This window comes from Salvia miltiorrhiza, chromosome 1, assembly GCF_028751815.1.
Source record: "Salvia miltiorrhiza cultivar Shanhuang (shh) chromosome 1, IMPLAD_Smil_shh, whole genome shotgun sequence".
Taxonomy (NCBI): Eukaryota; Viridiplantae; Streptophyta; class Magnoliopsida; order Lamiales; family Lamiaceae; genus Salvia; species Salvia miltiorrhiza.
In genome coordinates this window covers 53045532-53064820 of record NC_080387.1, presented here as the reverse complement: position 1 = coordinate 53064820, position 19289 = coordinate 53045532, and the positions used below count along the sequence as shown (strand labels likewise).

General features: G+C 33.8%; 3 protein-coding genes across 3 annotated transcripts in view; 1 reads left to right on the top strand and 2 right to left on the bottom strand.

Annotated features, from left to right (window-relative positions):
- The window catches only part of LOC130992384 (T-complex protein 1 subunit beta-like), a 629300-nt gene that overhangs the window by 599835 nt on the left and 10176 nt on the right, over window positions 1–19289 (bottom strand). The gene's annotated exons all lie outside the window — the stretch shown is intronic.
- LOC130992195 (uncharacterized) lies at window positions 818–8083 on the top strand. The gene is made up of 12 exons (XM_057916747.1): window positions 818–990; window positions 1367–1586; window positions 2783–2983; window positions 3072–3142; window positions 3725–3887; window positions 4256–4852; window positions 6046–6426; window positions 6773–6848; window positions 7165–7228; window positions 7508–7631; window positions 7707–7805; window positions 7889–8083. Exons 1-12 carry the CDS (start codon window positions 881–883, stop codon window positions 7952–7954), a joined length of 2172 nt encoding a protein of 723 aa, XP_057772730.1. The 5' UTR covers window positions 818–880; the 3' UTR covers window positions 7955–8083.
- Window positions 10353–15639, bottom strand: LOC130992346 (uncharacterized). Its single transcript, XM_057916951.1, has 16 exons — window positions 15434–15639; window positions 14721–15097; window positions 14492–14612; window positions 14159–14276; window positions 13500–13624; window positions 13276–13347; window positions 13098–13166; window positions 12924–13004; window positions 12696–12815; window positions 12536–12610; window positions 12373–12453; window positions 12058–12131; window positions 11919–11979; window positions 11661–11716; window positions 11253–11334; window positions 10353–10642 (listed from the first exon to the last, which is right to left on the bottom strand). The coding sequence occupies exons 1-15, from the start codon at window positions 15581–15583 to the stop codon at window positions 11253–11255; spliced, it is 1662 nt and encodes a 553-aa protein (XP_057772934.1). The 5' UTR covers window positions 15584–15639; the 3' UTR covers window positions 10353–10642.

Sequence of the window (19289 nt, the reverse complement as noted above, 5' to 3'; positions counted from 1 at the left end):
AATGCCCCCAAAAAAAATTTAGTAAATGTTTTGAACTATATTATCTATGAAAATGTTGTTATTATTATTATTATTATATTTGTATTTTAGTAAAAAATGTCTAAAATGTATTGAATGCCCCCCAAAAAAATTTTAGTAAATGTTTTGAACTATATTATCTATGAAAATGTTGTTATTATTATTATTATATTTGTATTTTAGTAAAAAAAAAAATGTCTAAAATGTATTGAATGCCCCCAAAAAAAATTTTAGTAAATGTTTTGAACTATATTATCTATGAAAATGTTGTTATTATTATTATTATATTTGAATTTTAGTAAAAAAATGTCTAAAATGTATTGAATGCCCCCAAAAAATATTTTAGTAAATATTTTGAACTATATTATCTATGAAAATGTTGTTATTATTATTATTATATTTGTATTTTAGTAAAAAATGTCTAAAATGTATTGAATGCCCCCAAAAAAAAATTCCCGGGGGCTACCGCCCCCGAACCCCCGTAACAGTTCAGCCCCCCCCAAAAAAAATCCTGGCTCCGCCACTGAATCTATATATATATCGGTAAGCTAGGATCTAGAAGTGGGCTAGCTATATCAATTAGCACATAAAAGATTCAACTAATTAAACCTAAAAAACAGAAAAAGAGATACGAAAAACAAGCTGCAAGAATCTAGATGAACACGATTAATTTATACATGTATCCAAAAAGGAATATTCTGTCTCATTCAAATTCATGTCAACATACTTCCAACAACATGACAACATCTTGTCGACAATTCACTATATAAATTAGTCCCACACTAAATCTTATAATTTCACGGTCATCAATTTCCTTTAATTTTATCATATTTTCTCTCTTCTTCATCGACAAATTCAAGCAATGGGATCGCTGCCCGCCTCCGACGACCTACTACACTATCCGGCCGCTCGTCGTGATGACTCCGTCGTCGACTACTACCACGGTGTCGCGGTCCACGATCCTTATCGATGGTAAATATATATATTCAACTCATAAAATTTCTGCATATATATATATATTCATGCGTTTTTGTTTGAGGAATATAATGTGGGTTGAGATTGTTGAAATGTTTATTCTTAAAAAACATTAGTTCGAGTCAATTTTTTTAGCCAACGGAATTGATCATTCGACTGATAACTGTACATACTTCTAATCATTTCATTGGAAATTTTAACTCGAGTTATAAACTGAACGATATAGATTATATGTACGTGAATTTGAACTAAAAAGTCATCATCATAAGTTCAATGTTGAGACATTTTTTTTAATGAATCGCTATAGTTGAAACATTTTGGTTGGGATTAATGTTGTTTTATCAAATATTGATTAATTTGTTGGGATTAATAGGCTGGAAGATCCTGATAGTGAGGAGACGAAGGAATTTGTGGAAAAGCAGATGAAATTGACGGATTTTATGCTTTCAAGATGCGAAACAAGAGAAAAACTTGGTGAAAAGCTGAGAAAAGTGTATGATTTCCCAAGATATGATGCTCCATTTAGGGCGGGAGATAAATATTTTTACTTCCATAACTCCGGTCTACAGCCGCAAAGGGTCCTATACATCCAGGTGCTTCAAATATTCCCAACATTGTATTCAAATTTATTAGTACTCTCTCTGTCCTACGAATCCTGACACGTTTGGTTGCGACACGTGAATTAAGAAGTTGTAGATTAGTAAGTGTGTAGTTAATAAAGTATAAAAATGATAAAGTATGAGAGAGAAGATAATAATTATTATCTTATTTGAAAATGTGTCGAGATTCGTGAAACGATCCAAAAAAGAAAACGTGTTCAAATTTGTGGAACGGAGTGAGTATTATCTTTTTAAATTATTGAGGTTTGAGATTACCGGCAAAGATAATGGAGGCACGCAACAGACCCATTCAAATAGTGGGTCGGGTTCAAAATTCGACACGGTCAAAGTTAGAATATTTTGGGATGGATGGTGACATAAGTTGATTTTAATTACATTAGACAGTAGATACGACTTAGGAAATATCAAATTTGACCAAAAGGGAATTGGGTTGTGGGCCAAGTCTACACAGGCTTTCAAATGCTGGATTTCTTTATTCAACGGATCCGTTTAAGGAAAATTCGTTTTTCAATTTTTTTTGGTATTCGTTTGTTCCCCATATATATAGTCTCCATATTTATTTCAAGTTTGTCACGTAGTTATAGTTTCGTTAATGAGTATTACTCCTTAGTCTCCGTGCCACGAACTTGATCACTTTTCTTATATGACAATTTTTTTCCACTTATTATACTTAACACATAAAATACTAGTATTAATTTTTTAAAATCTGTGCCAAAAAAAAAACTTGCTCAAGTTTCGCGGGACAAATGAAATAAAATTTTGATTAAATATCTTTTCATAGGAAGAATATCGTACCGTCAGTATAAAATATGAAAAAATTGATACATGTTGAAAATATTGAAATATAGTATATTGATAAGTTAAAAGGTTGGGATATAATTGATACAACTATTAAAAGTTATGGATAGATTCGATCATTAACGTACCCTTTTATTTATATACTTTTAGTTTTTATATATATATATATATATATATATATATTCAATTAATAGTATTATATATGAAGGATACGTACGGTATTATAATCTCTACAAATTGGTAAAATTCGAATCATACAAAAATTACAAACTAAAGGCATTGATTAATTAATTAATAAATTAAAAGTATACTAATTTATGACTTCTTACATGCCGCATTACATTTAAAATTTGAGCATTTTTTATGTGTAGGATAATGTGGATGGAGAAGCAGAGGTTTTACTTGATCCAAACACATTTAGTGAGGATGGCACTGTGGCTCTAAATGGTATCCAAGTTAGTGTTGATGCAAAATACTTAGCATATGGAATCACTTGCAGTGGAAGTGATTGGGTCACCATTAAAGTCATGCAAATTCAAGACAACATCATACTGCCTGATACTCTTTCTTGGGTAAATTAACGAACTTTTATTTACTAATTACTTGCAAACTATTCTTGAATTTTGCTCAAAACTATATATGTATATCTTTGTTTGTCAGGTTAAATTTTCTGACATTAGTTGGACACATGACAGCAAAGGTTTCTTCTACTCGCGTTATCCAGCACCCGTGTAAGTGTGGTCCTTTTGTCATTTTAATACGTCCATAATATATATGGTGTTTTCATTTAGATACACATATACCCTTATATTTTCAACCTCATTCACATTCAATCTATACTAATAGAAAAAGAGCATAAGATAGTCTAAGGTACAACTTGTGGATTGCCTATTTTACCTCTGTCATAATTATTATTATATTTATAAAATATAAATCTATTTTGATATACATTTATTTGTCATCCAAATCTATAAAAAAATATTTTATATCTATGACTATCGATAATTAAGGCTTATAAATAAATATATCCATCCAATAAATTATCTAATAAAAGTAATGAATTAATAGATTTTTTAAAATAATAGATTACCAATTAAAATAACATTAATTACACGTACGTACAACGTACGTTCTTTCTGCTAGTATTTATAAAAAAGCACATTTCACTAACTATTTATAAATTTATCCACTTTATACACATCGATCTCTGAATCGTTTAGTAAAATTTATGCCCTCCAAACGACACCACACTTTTGATGGACGGGTAGTTATTCTAACAATTGGAGTGCTTTTTTTTTTTGGTACATGAAAAGGGATGGAGAGAAGTTGGATGCTGGTACAGAGACGGATGCGAATGTAAATCATCAAGTGTTTTACCACTTTGTTGGTAGTGATCAGTGTGAGGATATACTATGTTGGAGCGATCCACACAATCCTAAGCATACGCGTTCTGCCTCAGTCACCGAGGATGGCAAGGTAACGGCGCCATATATTTTCATATTTTTATTTGTTGTTCAGTTGCTTGTTTACTGCAGTTAAACTGTTGTGTACATCGCTAGTCATGCATGTCAAGATTTGTTCCAAAAAAAGCTTGATTATTAGTGATATTTTGTGTGAATTATTGTACAATAATCCATGTATGAGAATTATCTTTTTGAAATTTCTAGCTCAAAATTTAGAAAATATAGTCTTCATCAAGAATTTATTTTGCGTTAGCTAGCCTCTAATACTATTACTATCATTAAAACAATTTCACTAGCATGTGTTATTTTTTTTTTCTTTAGTTCAAAAAGATGATTAATAATGGTTCTTCACTTCTCCTACGATCCCATATATATATGCAGTATGTTCTTCTCTACACCATGAAGGACTGCGATCCCGTCAACATGCTCTACTACTGCGACCTCTCCGCGCTCCCCGATGGCCTCCAAGTCTACAAATCCAAAAGAGAATTGCTCCCATTTGTGAAACTCATCGATACATTTGATGCATCTTACAACTATGTAGCTAATGATGGCGCAGTTTTCACATTCCACACCAACAAGGATGCCCCAAGATACAAGCTGGTTCGAGTCGACGTCAAAGAAAACCCAACTTCTTGGACTGAAGTAGTCGGAGAAGACGGCAGAGACGTGCTCGTATCCGCCGTGGCCGTCAACAGGAGCCAGATTCTGGTGAGCTATTTGAGCGACGTGAAGAGTGTGCTGCAGCTGAGGGATTTGGCGACGGGCTCGTTCCTGTGGCGCCTGCCGCTCGACATCGGGACCGTGTACCAGATCTCAGCGCGCCGCAAGGACAGCGTCGCGTTTGTCGGGTTCACGAGTTTCCTAGTTCCGGGGATTGTGTATAGGTGCGACCTCGGGTCGGAGGTGCCGGAGATGAAGATCCTCAGAGAGAATGTCATCTCCGGTTTCGATAGGGCGGATTTTGAAGTCCAACAGGTAAATATTACTTCATCTGTCTTCGAATAAGTGTTTTCTTATTCCGTTAAAAATGTTATACTCCCTAAAAGAAAAAGAATTGTGAACTAATAATTAAAATAGCTATTTTGCTAATGTAAAGATAAAATAAAATAGTAATTAAAAAAAGTTGTTCTTATAATTTTAATCTATATTATAGTAATAATTTACAATCATGAAACTTGTTAATTGTGATTCGATCTTATTTTGAAGTTTGTTAACCGTGAATTGACCCTATTTTCCTTTCTATAATCACAACCACAAAACTTCTTAGTCATGAACTAATATAATTCATATAAATAAAAGCAAAATTTTACTTTTAAGTCAAAATTGACTACTTTCTTTAAAAGAAAACTTTTCTATCATTTTTATTAATTTTTATATTTTTACAATAGGAAAATGACTATTTTGATATATTAATTCTATGAGAAGAGTAAATTATATCAACTCTTTTTACTCCATCAATGCGTGAAAATCAATTGAAAAAATTTGCATTGAGAAAAAGGATAAAGTGTGAAGTTTGATGCTCCCTCCGTCCACGAAAAGTATAGCATTTTTGGTGGGCACATGTTTTAATAAAATTGGTGATGATTTTTATGTAATAGAGAAAGAGTCTCATTTTTTATAAGATGTGTGGTTGAGATTGAATTTGAGGTGATTTTTTTTGTAAATAAGAAATACTCCCTCCGTCCACTAATTGTTGGCCTAGGAGGCAAAACACGGATTTTAAGAAAAAGTGTAGTGAGTGGAGAAAGGGACCCACAAAATATATTGTTTATTAGTTGAGTGGAGAAAAAGACCCACAAAGTGTATTGTTTATTAGTTGAGTGGAGAAAAAGTGTACTGTTTATTGGGACCCACTAATTAAAAAATTATAAAGACTTACTATAAATGGGTATGACATAAATTGATGGACGGACCAAAAAGGAAAGTAGGCCAACAATTAGTGGACGGAGGGTAAGGATCGATAAAAGTTAAGGAAAAGATATTGGCCGTGATGATAAGGGCATCTCCTGGACAAGTGGAGCCCGTTGTCGTGTTGAATTCAAGTCGGGGTCGAACGGGATAGCTCTATATAGAACTGGGTCTCTGCTGGAGATGATCTAATTCCTTGAAAATAAATTTAGCAGCTGACATTGCACAATAGATTTGAAATGCCTGTGTTCCTTTGTCAGGTCTTCTTCCCCAGCAAAGACGGCACGAAGATACCGATGTTCATCGTGGCGAGAAACGGCATCCGCCTCGACGGATCGCACCCCTGCTTGCTGTACGCATACGGAGGATTCAACGTCAGCATCACTCCATCTTTCAACGTCAGCCGCGCTGTCATCGCTAAGCATTTGGGCCTGCTCTTCTGCATCGCCAACCTACGCGGTGGCGGAGAATACGGCGAGGAATGGCACAGAGCCGGCTGCCTTTCCATGAAGCAGAATGTCTTCGACGACTTCATATCCGCCGCCGAGTACCTCGTCTCCGCCGGCTACACTCAGCCGAGGAAGCTCTGCATTGAAGGTGGCAGCAATGGCGGCCTTCTCATTGGGGCCTCTATTAACCAGGTCTGTTTTTCTTTTTCTGGGTAATTGCGCTCTGAATACACAAACTTTCAATCAATTCTAAATTTGCGCATGAATTAAAAAAATTTGTCTTCAAATACACGAACTTTCGATTCTTCTCATTGTTCACACGGTTGTCCCATGAGTCCATGACCATCTGAAATGGCGGAAGGCAGTATCACCTGTTTAAGTCAAACAGATATTTCAAACGTTAGCGTCATCAATAATTTGAAAATAATTGACACGAAGTTAAGACATTATTTTCTTTTCCAAGGTTTGTTGCATTTTGACGATATTGTTTTTTATGTTGTTGAAAAATGATAAATGGTGAGATTTTTGGGGATTGCAGAGACCTGATTTATTTGGTTGTGCTCTTGCTCATGTTGGCGTGATGGATATGCTGAGGTTTCACAAGTTTACTATTGGTGAGGAAGATTGCTTCTTGAATTTTTTTTAGTTACTCTTAAACTAAATTATAACGGGAATTTTGATCATATGGTGATTTTTCAGTTTTGATTTACAAATATAGCTTATCTTTATTATTTACTTAATAGTTCGACGAGTTAAAATTTTTGATTAATTAAAGTAGACGTACAACACTCAAAGTTGAATTAAATTCGGACTACAGTTGCGTGGAGTTAAAATTTTGAGTATAATTTGGGAACATAACAATTTTATTTATTTATGCATTGAAATCGGTTTTCTTTTTTTAATATAAAATGTTTGATCCTCGTAAAACAGGGCATGCTTGGACATCCGAGTTCGGATGTTCGGATAACGAGGAGGAGTTCCAATGGATAATCAAGTAAGCGTTATTAATTAATTAAATCCATCCTTATATTATTAAAAAAAAATATTCATCTTATGTTTCTTTGGCCGAACTTTTAAGTTTTTGCTTACTAAATATTGATTAGTTTGTTTTAGCCTATTGTATTACTAAAACGTTGATTAATATTTGAGTATCGAATAATGACTAGTGTTACAATCAGAATCCAACTTTTTAAAAAAAAATGGTAAGAACCATCCCATTTAATTCAGTTATTTGGAATGGTAGGCAAAATAATAATTAAATAAAAAAATATAGGTACTCGCCATTGCATAATGTGAGGAGGCCGTGTGATAAAGCGAAGCAGTATCCGGGCACCATGGTGTTGACGGCGGACCACGACGACCGAGTTGTGCCGCTGCACTCGCTCAAGTTCATCGCGGTCGGTGATTATATAATTCATCTATTTATTATTATTATGAATATGAAAGAGATGATTTACTGTTTGTGGGTGCAGACGATGCAACATGTCCTATGCAGTCCTCACACGAATCCGATGATTGCTCGCGTAGAGCGTAAGGCGGGGCATGGAGCAGGAAAGCCTACCAACAAACTGGTATATAACAAAAATATTTATATTTATATTCATGATTTAATTCATAATGTTGTTGGATTTACTTTATTCATCAATTGTTTCAGATCGATGAAGCTGCAGACAGGTACAGCTTCATGGCCAAGATGGTGGGTGCATCGTGGATCGACTAAATGTGCACTACAATTAGGGCTTATATATACTATATAGCTAGGCTGATTACATTTTTGTGTATTCTTCATCACCTCTAAATCTTTCTCTGCTAATATATAAAATTACCCAAATTTCTCACTTATCTATCACAAATACTCATTTCTTAAATTACCTACACTGCATACAGCATACCCAATATAATTTTAAATATTTTCTTTTGTTATACCCAACAAAAGTGTTTGTGTCATTTATTTTTGTCTGAAATTGAAGTGAAATAAAAATTAGTGTATTGAATTTGTAACCTATCACTAATTACTGACCCGAAGGCTATTACCGGCACATTCTTTATTGAGATTTTTTTTGAGAATTATCACTTGTTCCATTTCAATAAGTGTCTTTATTGAGACACTAGCTCTTTTTTTTATAAATAAATAAAAAAAATTAACGATCGCATGACGGTGGACTCGAACTCATGACGTTAAGCCTTAGAAATTATCTAGGTCACGTGTTACAAGAATGTAATTCCTTCGAATTTTTTAAGCGTTTTAATCGAAAATAAATTTTGATCTTAAATAAGTGTTCCATTTCAAAATTTTATGATAAAATAATGCATAACTTTGTATTTTGTCCTTTTATTAGTGATAAATTACTTACCTTTTTAATTTTTCATGCAATATTGAGAGGTAAAAAGAGAAAAATTATCCATTTTTTGGTATGTCTGTTTTGATGACACGCGACAATTGAAAAAAAGGAAATATATTTTAACTACCGTGGAAATCAAAGAAATTTATTTGAACCCAAATTATATAATGTGCTCAATTAGTCCCAGTTGAAAATAATCCGAGCTCGAGTTGATTGATCTATTTTACATCTCTGTACAGTAGCACTCTTAGTTTAGATTTTTGTTTTTTTGATAAATAAAGAAATTCAAAGACTGCACGAATTTAGGACTTTAGGTCTTGGAAATTAACTTAGTTTGTATTTATTATAGTAGTATAAAAAGTGAAGTCATTAAGTTCAAAACAGAATATCCGAGAGCAGTTTCTTGTGGACTATTTTTAACAAAAATAAATTGATTATTTAAGGTGTCATTTTCAACAATTTATTTTGAATGAATGATCCATCCACGTTTGTAGTTCAAAATGTATTCGTTCTAAAAGAAAAGATAAGTATTAATTATCTACATTTATTTTTAAGGGTGTTCTCTTTAATAGAAAATGGTGGAAAGTCTATATTTTCCACATATTCTAAATGAGAGTAGATGATTTTTCTTGAGCATCATGGAAAATCTGCATAACAGTGGAGAAATATGCGTAAAAAGATAGTGGGCCGTTAAATGGGAATCGACCCAAATGCATAACGGGCCTTTAATTAGAATGGGCCCAATAGATTGTGTCCTGTTTTTTGGGGTATTACCAATTTTGTGGAATATATATCGTAGACGTCGAATTGGATTAGGATTTACGTTTACAACCTCTATATTAAGAGCTTATATGCTTCGTTATTTAATATTTTTCTCGTAAAAACCCTCGGATTGAGTTGTTGGAGTCTCACATTATTATCTTTGATAATAATCTGGACATGTCGCCGATCAAGGAGAAATATGAGGCTTGGCTTCAATTGATCAAGGTTTATTTCTTTGACAAACCTTGATTGATCGTCGCATTTTTCTTTTTAATCGATGTTTACTGTTTCTGGATTTTCTTGGGCGACCCTGATTAACACAAGTTGATTTCTCTTAATCTTCATTAAATTAAATCTTTTAAGAAATAATAATAATAATAATAATAATAATAATAATAATAATAATAAATAATAATAATAATAATAATAATAATAATAATAATAATAATAATAATAATAATAATTCTGAAAGAAGACTAATGAATATCGAAGACTATGTTCATGCCCCGGGGCAACTCTGCTTGTTGAATTGTAAATTTCTTAAATTTTAAATTTTGTTGGTTGGGGAACAACCACTTGGAATCTTCTTATCCGAACTTCGAATAATAATAATAATAATAATAATAATAATAATAATAATAATAATAATAATAATAATAATAATAATAATAATAATAATAAGAGAACTTCGAATAATGAATAATATATTTCTGAAAGAAGAATAATGAATATCCGAGATAGGGTTTACAATTAAACTATACCCCACCGCTAATAATATGTCATTTATCCTAATTACTTAACAACACATTTTTATCACTTTTATTGTGGACCAAGACGTATATTTTTAGTTTAAAATGATTATTTCGAGTGATTTATCTAAAATTAGGATATATAAAAATTTGAACTTTTTGGAAGAAGTAGTAATTAAAGTTGATTATATAATACTCCTTTCAAAAAGAAGTTAGTACTACTTATTTCATTCGATCATGAAATATTATTGTTAATCTGTTAGGATTATAAATTTCTAAAATTTTAAATATTGTGCTTTTCCTGGGAACGTTATTGGATTGTAATGAATTTGATAAATTGGTGGGTACAGCTGGGAGAGGAAAAAGAAAAGGAGGAGAAAGAGAGAAGGAAGGCCAAGACACAGACATCAAAGCAATTTGAAGGCAGCAGTCTCACCAAGGAGCATGAAGTTGCTGCTGTTCTATCACCATCTTCCTACGATAGCACAGCAAACACCAGCAACAACAAGAGGAACGCGCACACGGTGTCGGAAAGCAGTAGCATTGCCTTCGCTCCTACAAAGACAAGTGAATTACAGTACAAGAATCTGCTTCAGAACCTAAGTTTTGCACTACAGACACATCTACTCGATGAAGAAGAAGACGATGATTCAGATTCAGATTGGCTCTACAAAGATATAAAACTGGAGGAGAAGAGGCGGAGATTTGAAAGTGATGGTAGCGTTAGCAGCATCTCCGGCTCCAGAAGCAGCATGGCGTGGTGTCCTCGTGCACAATACTTGCATCAGATTGATGCTTTTGCATTACCCTATGTAGTTCCTTTTTGAGTTGAAACTACTCTACTTATCTATAAAATCATTCATATTCTTCGAATTTATGCCTTACGAGAAAACCAAATTATAGCCTCTCGCAACCACAAAGCAAAGTCTATAAAAGAGATATTGCTATAGTCTCATGAGACCATTCTGCATTTGTTAGGATGTCATGACTTATCATAATCTCACAAGATTACACAAAATAGTAATCTTGGTTTTCAGTTATGAAACATAAAACCTTCCATAAAAGACCCAATTAATTAGAATCAAAATTGAATGTTTACAAGACGGGTTATATTTGCAACGAATGAAAAATCTAAAATGAAAGTTTCAGCACAGAGAAGCCTTACTTAGGCCTGGAAGCAATCCATCTTCACATCTGTGACATCAAGCTGCAATATTTCTGCTCTGCATCCCAGGATTGAACCGACACTGCAAAAAATACAGCATAAAATGGGTGAAAAGAATTGATGCGTGGGCCCAAAAATGAAACTGGTGAAGATGCTGGAATCATTTATTGAATAATCCTTAGCATAATAGTCCAAGAAAATTCACAGAATTAAGATTTTTTCAACAACTTGAACTTCGATATGCAACTGAAATGTCTAGAGTAGCTGTTCAGTTTTCTTCATTGTTCCAACAAACTATGAGAGTAGAAAGAAGCGGTGATCTGGAGGGTTGAGACAAGCGGATCCAGCAAAAATCTAAGATATAGATGATGACGATGATGATAATATAAATGTGGTGCGATTTCATACTTGGGATATGTACGTCCAAGATCCCCATGAACAAATTCCTTGATGTAAGTTCCCGCCTGGTTGAGATAAAATTATCACTAATCAGCTTTTTCCGAAAATTCAAGAAAATTTAGGATGCAAGATTTCTGCTATGATTTTATTTCACCTATGATTCATAAAGTTAAATAAGTTGGGCCTTTTGCAGTAACCAGCAACTGCAAATGCTCAGTTACCAACATTAAGTTTCCTCAATTCAGACAGAGACTGAAAACACTTAACCTGAGTGCACAAGTGCAATAGGAAATATTGAGAACTACCAGCTATCCTCTCTATTTTCATCCTGAAATATGAGATAAATGTGTAAAGAAATCTGCAAAGCAGAAGGATAGTAAAACCTTTTAATGTAAGATATTCTTACCAATGTATGGTTTTCTCACGTTCTAGTGGACTTCGACGATGGAGAACCCTTACTGGTGTTTTCTGCAAAATTTGCTGCACAAGAAAATGGAACCGGTAACCACACAAACTTGGCCCAACTAGATCAGAAGATGTACTGAAAATAAAAACAGCTTTCTAAATACAAAGTTTACCAAATTACAAGCTAAAGAATAAAATCTGAAAAAGAAGTAGGTAATAAGCAAGCAGTTCTTTGGTCAGAGATGAAGGGGGAGACAGAAAAGGACAAGTACACAGTCTCACAAGTCCCACACAGACACACAAGAGTATAAGTTACCAGGTCCTTGAACGATGATAATTTCTGCTCATCTTCATTTTCAAAGGGACGAGAAATCCACACTAGTGCAACATACTGTTTCTGCAAATATGCATTGAATACCTTTAGTACTACTGGTCATTACGAGTCCACGACTGTCAACTATTAAAAGCCAAAGCCTTACCTGTTTTTCTGCTTCTCCTTCACGCATCAGCTCCCAACCCTGACTACCCAAAAACCTAAGATTCTTCACTCGCACCTGCACAAACCAGTGCATTTTGTACGTCATATCTCAGTCCATGTATGATAAGCAGCAGAAAAATAATCAACATTATTAGGCATACAAATTTGCTTTCCAAACTATTGATCTTCATTGCAATCTTCTTTATCAACAGATCAGACGGGAATTGACGTGCATTTTGGATCTCAACCAAAAAAGGTCGCCCAGTACCCAGCATGCGCACCTGCATAGATATGTATTACATGCATATAAGAGAGAAATAGAGAGAGGGGAAGAAGTTCAAATCAGAACTGCCAACTATCAGTGGTGATTAAAAGATCAAATTCTCTACATCAATGTCTTCTCTGCCAGCAGCATGGAACTTGTAGTTGTCACCCTGACAGATGGGGAGGATGTTGCTACCAATAATTTCCTGCAAAACAAGGAAAAAAATTCTGTGTCATGTTTTGGACATTCCAAAATAATAACTGGAATACCACAAACTTCAATCTTGAAGCTTCTTCACCTCAACAGATGCTTCGCCCATTCGTTCATCATCTATAATCCAGCGTGACTGGCTGACGTTTCTAGAGTACTGCATCAGAAAGAGTAACAGCATGATTCCAGGGAATTTTCATTAAGGTCAACCCAAAGGCTTTTAATAATCAAAAGGTTGACTTTTGTTCATGATAAAGTTGTTGCACCTTAAGATATCTCCCACCAACATAAACAGAAGTCTTGTAGCATTGAAAAACCAAGGAGCAGCACTCATTGACCTGAAAATAACAAAATCCTCACCTATAAAGTGTTGATTTTTTAAATTCAATTGGCATTATATTGAATAAAATCAAGAAATTTAAGCTCCTAATATTGGACAAGTTTGAAAAGAAAGAAAGAAGGAAACAAGACATCATGAGTCGGCACATACCTTCTTTAGCGGGAATTTTGACAAACCAGTCTCATCATCTTTGCACTCAGTTGAAGAATTTGTAGTGAGGTCATGACTTTCAACCTTTTGCAAATCAGCAGAGTTCTTCAAGAGATCAGTGTCATCTGTCAATTCAATAGTATAAACGTATATAATGTGCAGAATCCAAGACAACACATTTCACATGACATGACCATCTTCACTGCTTTTCTAATATTAAAGAACCATTAGATTTGTTTAGAGAATGCAGGAATTATATCAATCACTTTAACGTTATGTATTGATTTCTACCGCATTGCAAGTTTAATGATTCAATGCCTATTCTCTACAAAAGTACAAATATGCTGCTCTATTTAACGTATGGCATAATAAAGAGCATTCTCCATAGCAATTATTGAGTAAATACTTTCCATGCAGTAGTCGATAAAATAACGAGATCGGGAACCTTTAAATAAGCATATGCTTAAGACATTTCATACTACAGTGTAATACTTTCAAGTTCAGATTTTTATGTCAATTCAGGTTTCACTATTCAAGTTCAGATTTTTATGACGCTGTTAATGCACCTGGATGAAGTTTGTACTACTGCATTAAGGATATGCCTGGGAAAGAAACAGTAGCAAACAAGAACATGGAAAAGAGAAAGGAAAGTGACTTGCCTATTTTCCTCCTCTTATAGCACCCATTGCTCTCATTAAAGGGCTTGTTCTCAGCTGATGCATCAGAAAGTGTGTATGTCAATCGAACTCGGAATGAATTGTCATTACATTTTACATCCTGCGATAGTTAAAAATATTTTAGACAATATACTAAGATGACTAAAAGAGAACCGTCACTAAACCCCTCCTCAAATGTATATAGTAAGTAAGCATCACTTTCTCATTCAAGAAAGTTCAGCCCAATGCCATTATAGTCCAACACAATGCCAAAATGAAAAATAAAATTTAAAATACCATGCACACAACCCTACTAAGAAAAGTCTCAAATAATACCAATAACTTCTCCAAAGGATTTGCAACAGACAATTTCAAAAAATCTTTCACTGTAATGCTTGCAAGTGGAAACTTTTCTGTGAACCAAGATTCAGAACTATACTTCTCTTTGATATATGACCTGAAAATGAACAATCCGCTATTACTGTTTTCAGAATTATATCTTTATAAATACAAAGAATTTTCCAGCCATCAAAACACTGTATATCCAAGAATCTAGATCACTAACCAAACTGCCTGTTCATTATCGACCACAATCGGGGGCAAGGACACTTGGAGTGAGAAGCTATCAATTTGATAGCCCCCTTGCTTTACAGGGTCCGCAACTGCTGCAGCAAAATCGCAAGCATGACTCTTTCTCACTGAAATTCCATTGTCATCAATATATAAGAACTGCAAAATGCCTAGACAAACCCTGCAAACCTCCTGGAATCCGTTTTCTACATCAATCGCATCTTTATTTTCCCCAACACTACTATTAGCTCCATCATCACCACGCTCTGCCGATTCATGAAGAATCGCACTCAAAACAGGCGTTGCAACTGAAGGACGAGAACATATTTGCTCGTGCAGACCAAATTGATTAATTATACAGCGTGCGCAAACCTGTATCAGTAATGAGAGCTTTAGCCTATAAATTATACATCATGCGCAGCACTCTGTATCAGTCAATCAATTCCGGAATCTAAAATTAGCACCATTATTATTTCCAGTCCATAGAATTGGATTGCATAGTTTGAATCAGGGAGTAAATTATCTAATTTCGACAGAAGTAAAACCAATTCCAATAACAAACAGAGGACCAAAACTTGTCCAAATAATCAGATACCGACTGCTGGAATTAAAATGTTCCAATTGATTATAAACTGCTGCGCTCTTGTAAGCTAAATTGGATAATAAGCGAGCCGGAAAATAGTTTGTAATTGTGAGAGAAGCACTAACGCCATTGGACAGCAAGTCCTTGAGAATTTGTGGCGGCAGCGAGCGGACGGCGAGGCGGAGGAGCTTCAGGTCATTGTTGTCGGCTTCGGCGGCGGAGATAACGTGCGCGTGTGTGGTATCACTGATAAGTGGAGCGCCGTCGCTGGCCATTTGAAAGTGGAGCGGAAAGCTAGGGAGACGGCGGTGGTTATTCCTGTTTGTATATTGGAAACGAAATATTAATACCGGAGGAAGGGACTAGGGGTGGAGCAAAATACCGAAAAATCGGTATATCGCACTTACCGTACCGAAAAAATACTGAAAATATCGAAATTTCGGTATACCAAAAATTTTGGTATGGTATTGTACCAATTTTTGGTACGGCAACGGTATCATTTTTCTCATACCGCGGTATATGCCGAAAAACCGGTATATACCGTTGTTTCGGTATATACCATGCTATGATATATACCGCGGTATCGGTATATACCGTTGTTTTGGTATATACCAAAAAAACCCGTATACCGTCAGAATAAATTATATATATATATTTAATTAGTGGTAAAATATTTAAAAAAATCATAATTACTAAAAAATTAATGACAACTTATAAAATATATATTTATTAATAATTAAAAACATGTAAATAAATTGAATACATATAAAATAAATTGCATCTATGTTATTTAACTAAAGGACTTTGAAAAATATGCAAGTATGAGCTACATATATATCTATATTTATATGTCTACATACTATAATTCTAATTCTAGAATAACTATATCTCTAGAATAAGTTACATTCATGTTATATAAAAAATTAACTAATAATAGATAATAATAAGTCATAAGTAAATTTTGAAAAGTACATAAATTGAGTAAATATAAAACTCAAACAATAATTACAAGATCTACTAGGTTATTGATGAAACTAGAATATCAATATATAGTCAATTATAATATATAGCTATATAAGTGTGAGCTATATAGTTATATTATATATGTAGACTATAGCTATAATTTTAGAATAAGTTAATTCTACGAATGTAAAGTAAACAAATCGAATTGAAGCGAATATTATTGAATTCGATTCACATTCGTAAAAATAATTGCATATTCCAATGGTTACTCGAATATCTTTCAAATTTGATTTATTATTCATATTCGATTCGTACACTGATTCGCGAATATTCGAATCGAATCAAATATCCATTTCAATTTTTTATAAGTATATTTTAAACATTCCTACTATTTCATTTGACTTCTTACTATTTAATTCAAAATATGAAATATTTTCGTATGAATTGAATTTGAAATCAATGTTTTTAATACTTTGATTAATATTAATTTTTATTTAAATAAATATTAGTTTTTTGTTTATTTTACTTTATATCTATTTTATTCTTTATTTTTAAATACTTAATCAAGTATTATGATTTTTGAATCATATTTGATAACTAATCAAATCAAACAAAATGTTCATATTTGTATTCGAGTTAATCACAAAATTTCGTATTTGAATATCAAAAATTTGAATTGAATATCTGAACCAAAAATATTTGATTCATTTAATTAAGGGGAAAAAATATAATTATGTCATTTTTCTAATATAAATAAAAGCAATTAATATCAAACAATGAAATACTTACTATATTTTCATTAAATTAATAATTATTCAATACTCATTAAATCCTTGAATATAAATAAAAATAATATAATGCATTATTTAACAATATATCTCATAAAAAGATAAATAATAATATAACTATTTATTAAGTATTAGATAATAATATAATTTCATTGTTATCTAAGTTGATAATTTAACTTAATTATTAAATAATTTTTAAAGTTATAGGGTTACATATATATTATGTTATATACAATAAAAAACTATATACGTATTATATATTACATATATTGATATTAATATACCAATAATTTCGATATACCTTAAGGTATGGTATATCGACTTTCGGTATGGTATACCGCACTATCGGTACGACAACGGTATGAAAATTCTCATACCGAAATTTTCGGTATGCCGATCTTCGGTATACCGAAAAGTACGGTACGGCAACGGTATGGAAATTCTCATACCGCAATTTACGGTATGGTATACGGTATGACGGAAAATTTTCGGCATACCGTACCAATCCACCCCTAGAAGAGACCACGATTTTACCACGTTTCTCAATATGGCAATCAACCCGGCCCAACTGGATACTGCCCGACCCGTTTGTATTCTGTAGTTTGGCAAATTATTATAGAGGCAATTGAAACTAAGGGGGGTGTATTCGTTGTGGATTTCCACAGACTTTAAAAAGTCCATGGAATTTAAATTCCATGGAATTCACATAGATTCCAGACGACTTTCAAAGAATTCGTAGTTGGATTTTACCCTGATTTTCATTGATTTTTGAAGACTTTACGGGATAATTTTAAAATTAAATTCCATGAAACCAGCGCCCGCGGAGAACCAGCGCCCGCTAAAAGAGACCCAGCGCCCGCGGAGTCCCAGCACCCGCTGGAAACCCAGCGACCGCGGCAACCCAGCGGCCGCTGGAGTAGGAGTTCAAATGTGAGATATGTGGGAACCACAGTTACTGGGGCCGCAGAGCCTACGAACGTCATTTCAAGGAATGGAGGCACCAGCACGGGATGCGATGTCTAGGAATTCCAAACACCAAGAACTTTAATGAGATAACATCAATCGAGGTACACTTCATAAATCATAAATATCCAATATGTACTGCTTGTGTTTTCTCCTTGTTGATGATTGTCTTCTGATGGATATTGCTATCGAATAGGGTTTTGCTGTCCACATAAATGAATTGATAATTCCGATGCCTTTTACTCTTAAAATAATCACACAATCATTGCGCTGCCTCCAAATCCCACAAAATTAGTAAATAATCAAGTTGATGCCTTGAAAATGACATAGTACTCGCTGGCTTCTCAACGATTGTTGAGTTCCAGCGCTCGCTGGCTTCTTGGCCGCGGGCGCTGGAACTCAGCGCTCGCTTAAAAGTTCATGGATTTCAATTCTCGTGGTTCTTGGCCGGATTTTGTCGTGTGTATTTTTTGGATGAAATTCATAAAAGTCATTCCGAATTTTAAGTCAATGGAATAACGAATACACCTAGATTTGTATGGATTTTAAAAAGTGTTGAACGAATACACCCAGATTTATATGGACTTTTAAAAGTCTTGAACGAATACACCCAGATTTCTGCAGACTTTTAAAAGTCTTGAACGAATACACCCAGACTTTTAAAATCCATAGAAATCCATCAAATTCCACAACGAATACACCCCTCTAAATTATGTACGTTACCCACATTATTATGTATTTTTTTTAGGGTTAAGTATCAGATTAGCCCTTAACGTGGAAGCCCCTATGACATTGAGCATCTTATGGCAAGGGGGTGTCAAATAAACCCCCATGGTAATAAAAATTGAACAATTAAACCCTAAACCTTAACGCCAACATAACGCCGTCCGTATCAAATTTTATTTTTCTCTTTTTTTTTTTAATCTGCGAGGCCCACCAGTAACTAACTGAAATCCCCCTTTTTATTTGGGGATATTCGTTAGTTTGAAGAACCCTAAATCGCGATGCTTGCCTTCAAATTGGAGAATATCTTTCAAAGTTTTGCGAAATTAGCATAGGGATTCACCGTGTGCTTGCATTTCGTGAGGACCTATGAGTTTCAATTCCGTCTCCGGTGGTTGTGGATCGGGCTCTTCGCGCAGTGGAATGAAAAGATCAAACATCTGTTTCAAGTTCTTCTATCAACAAACATAATGGAAAAAAACTTGAGAAAAACAATGTTGAAAACCAACCTTAATTGTGCTTTGATCAATCCCACTGGAGTAGA

What these genes read in the sequence shown, in the direction of transcription:
- LOC130992195 (XM_057916747.1), top strand. Translation starts at nt 881, where the DNA reads ATGGGATCGCTGCCCGCCTCCGACGACCTACTACACTATCCGGCCGCT. An exon ending in TGCCTGATACTCTTTCTTGG is followed by an intron (nt 2,984 to 3,071) that starts GTAAATTAACGA and finishes TTTGTTTGTCAG; the next exon opens with GTTAAATTTTCTGACATTAG. An exon ending in CGGATTTTGAAGTCCAACAG is followed by an intron (nt 4,853 to 6,045) that starts GTAAATATTACT and finishes TTCCTTTGTCAG; the next exon opens with GTCTTCTTCCCCAGCAAAGA.
- LOC130992346 (XM_057916951.1), bottom strand. Translation starts at nt 15,583, where the DNA reads ATGGCCAGCGACGGCGCTCCACTTATCAGTGATACCACACACGCGCAC. An exon ending in GATAATGAACAGGCAGTTTG is followed by an intron (nt 14,613 to 14,720) that starts GTTAGTGATCTA and finishes GTTCATTTTCAG; the next exon opens with GTCATATATCAAAGAGAAGT. An exon ending in CAAAATTCCCGCTAAAGAAG is followed by an intron (nt 13,348 to 13,499) that starts GTATGTGCCGAC and finishes TGTTATTTTCAG; the next exon opens with GTCAATGAGTGCTGCTCCTT.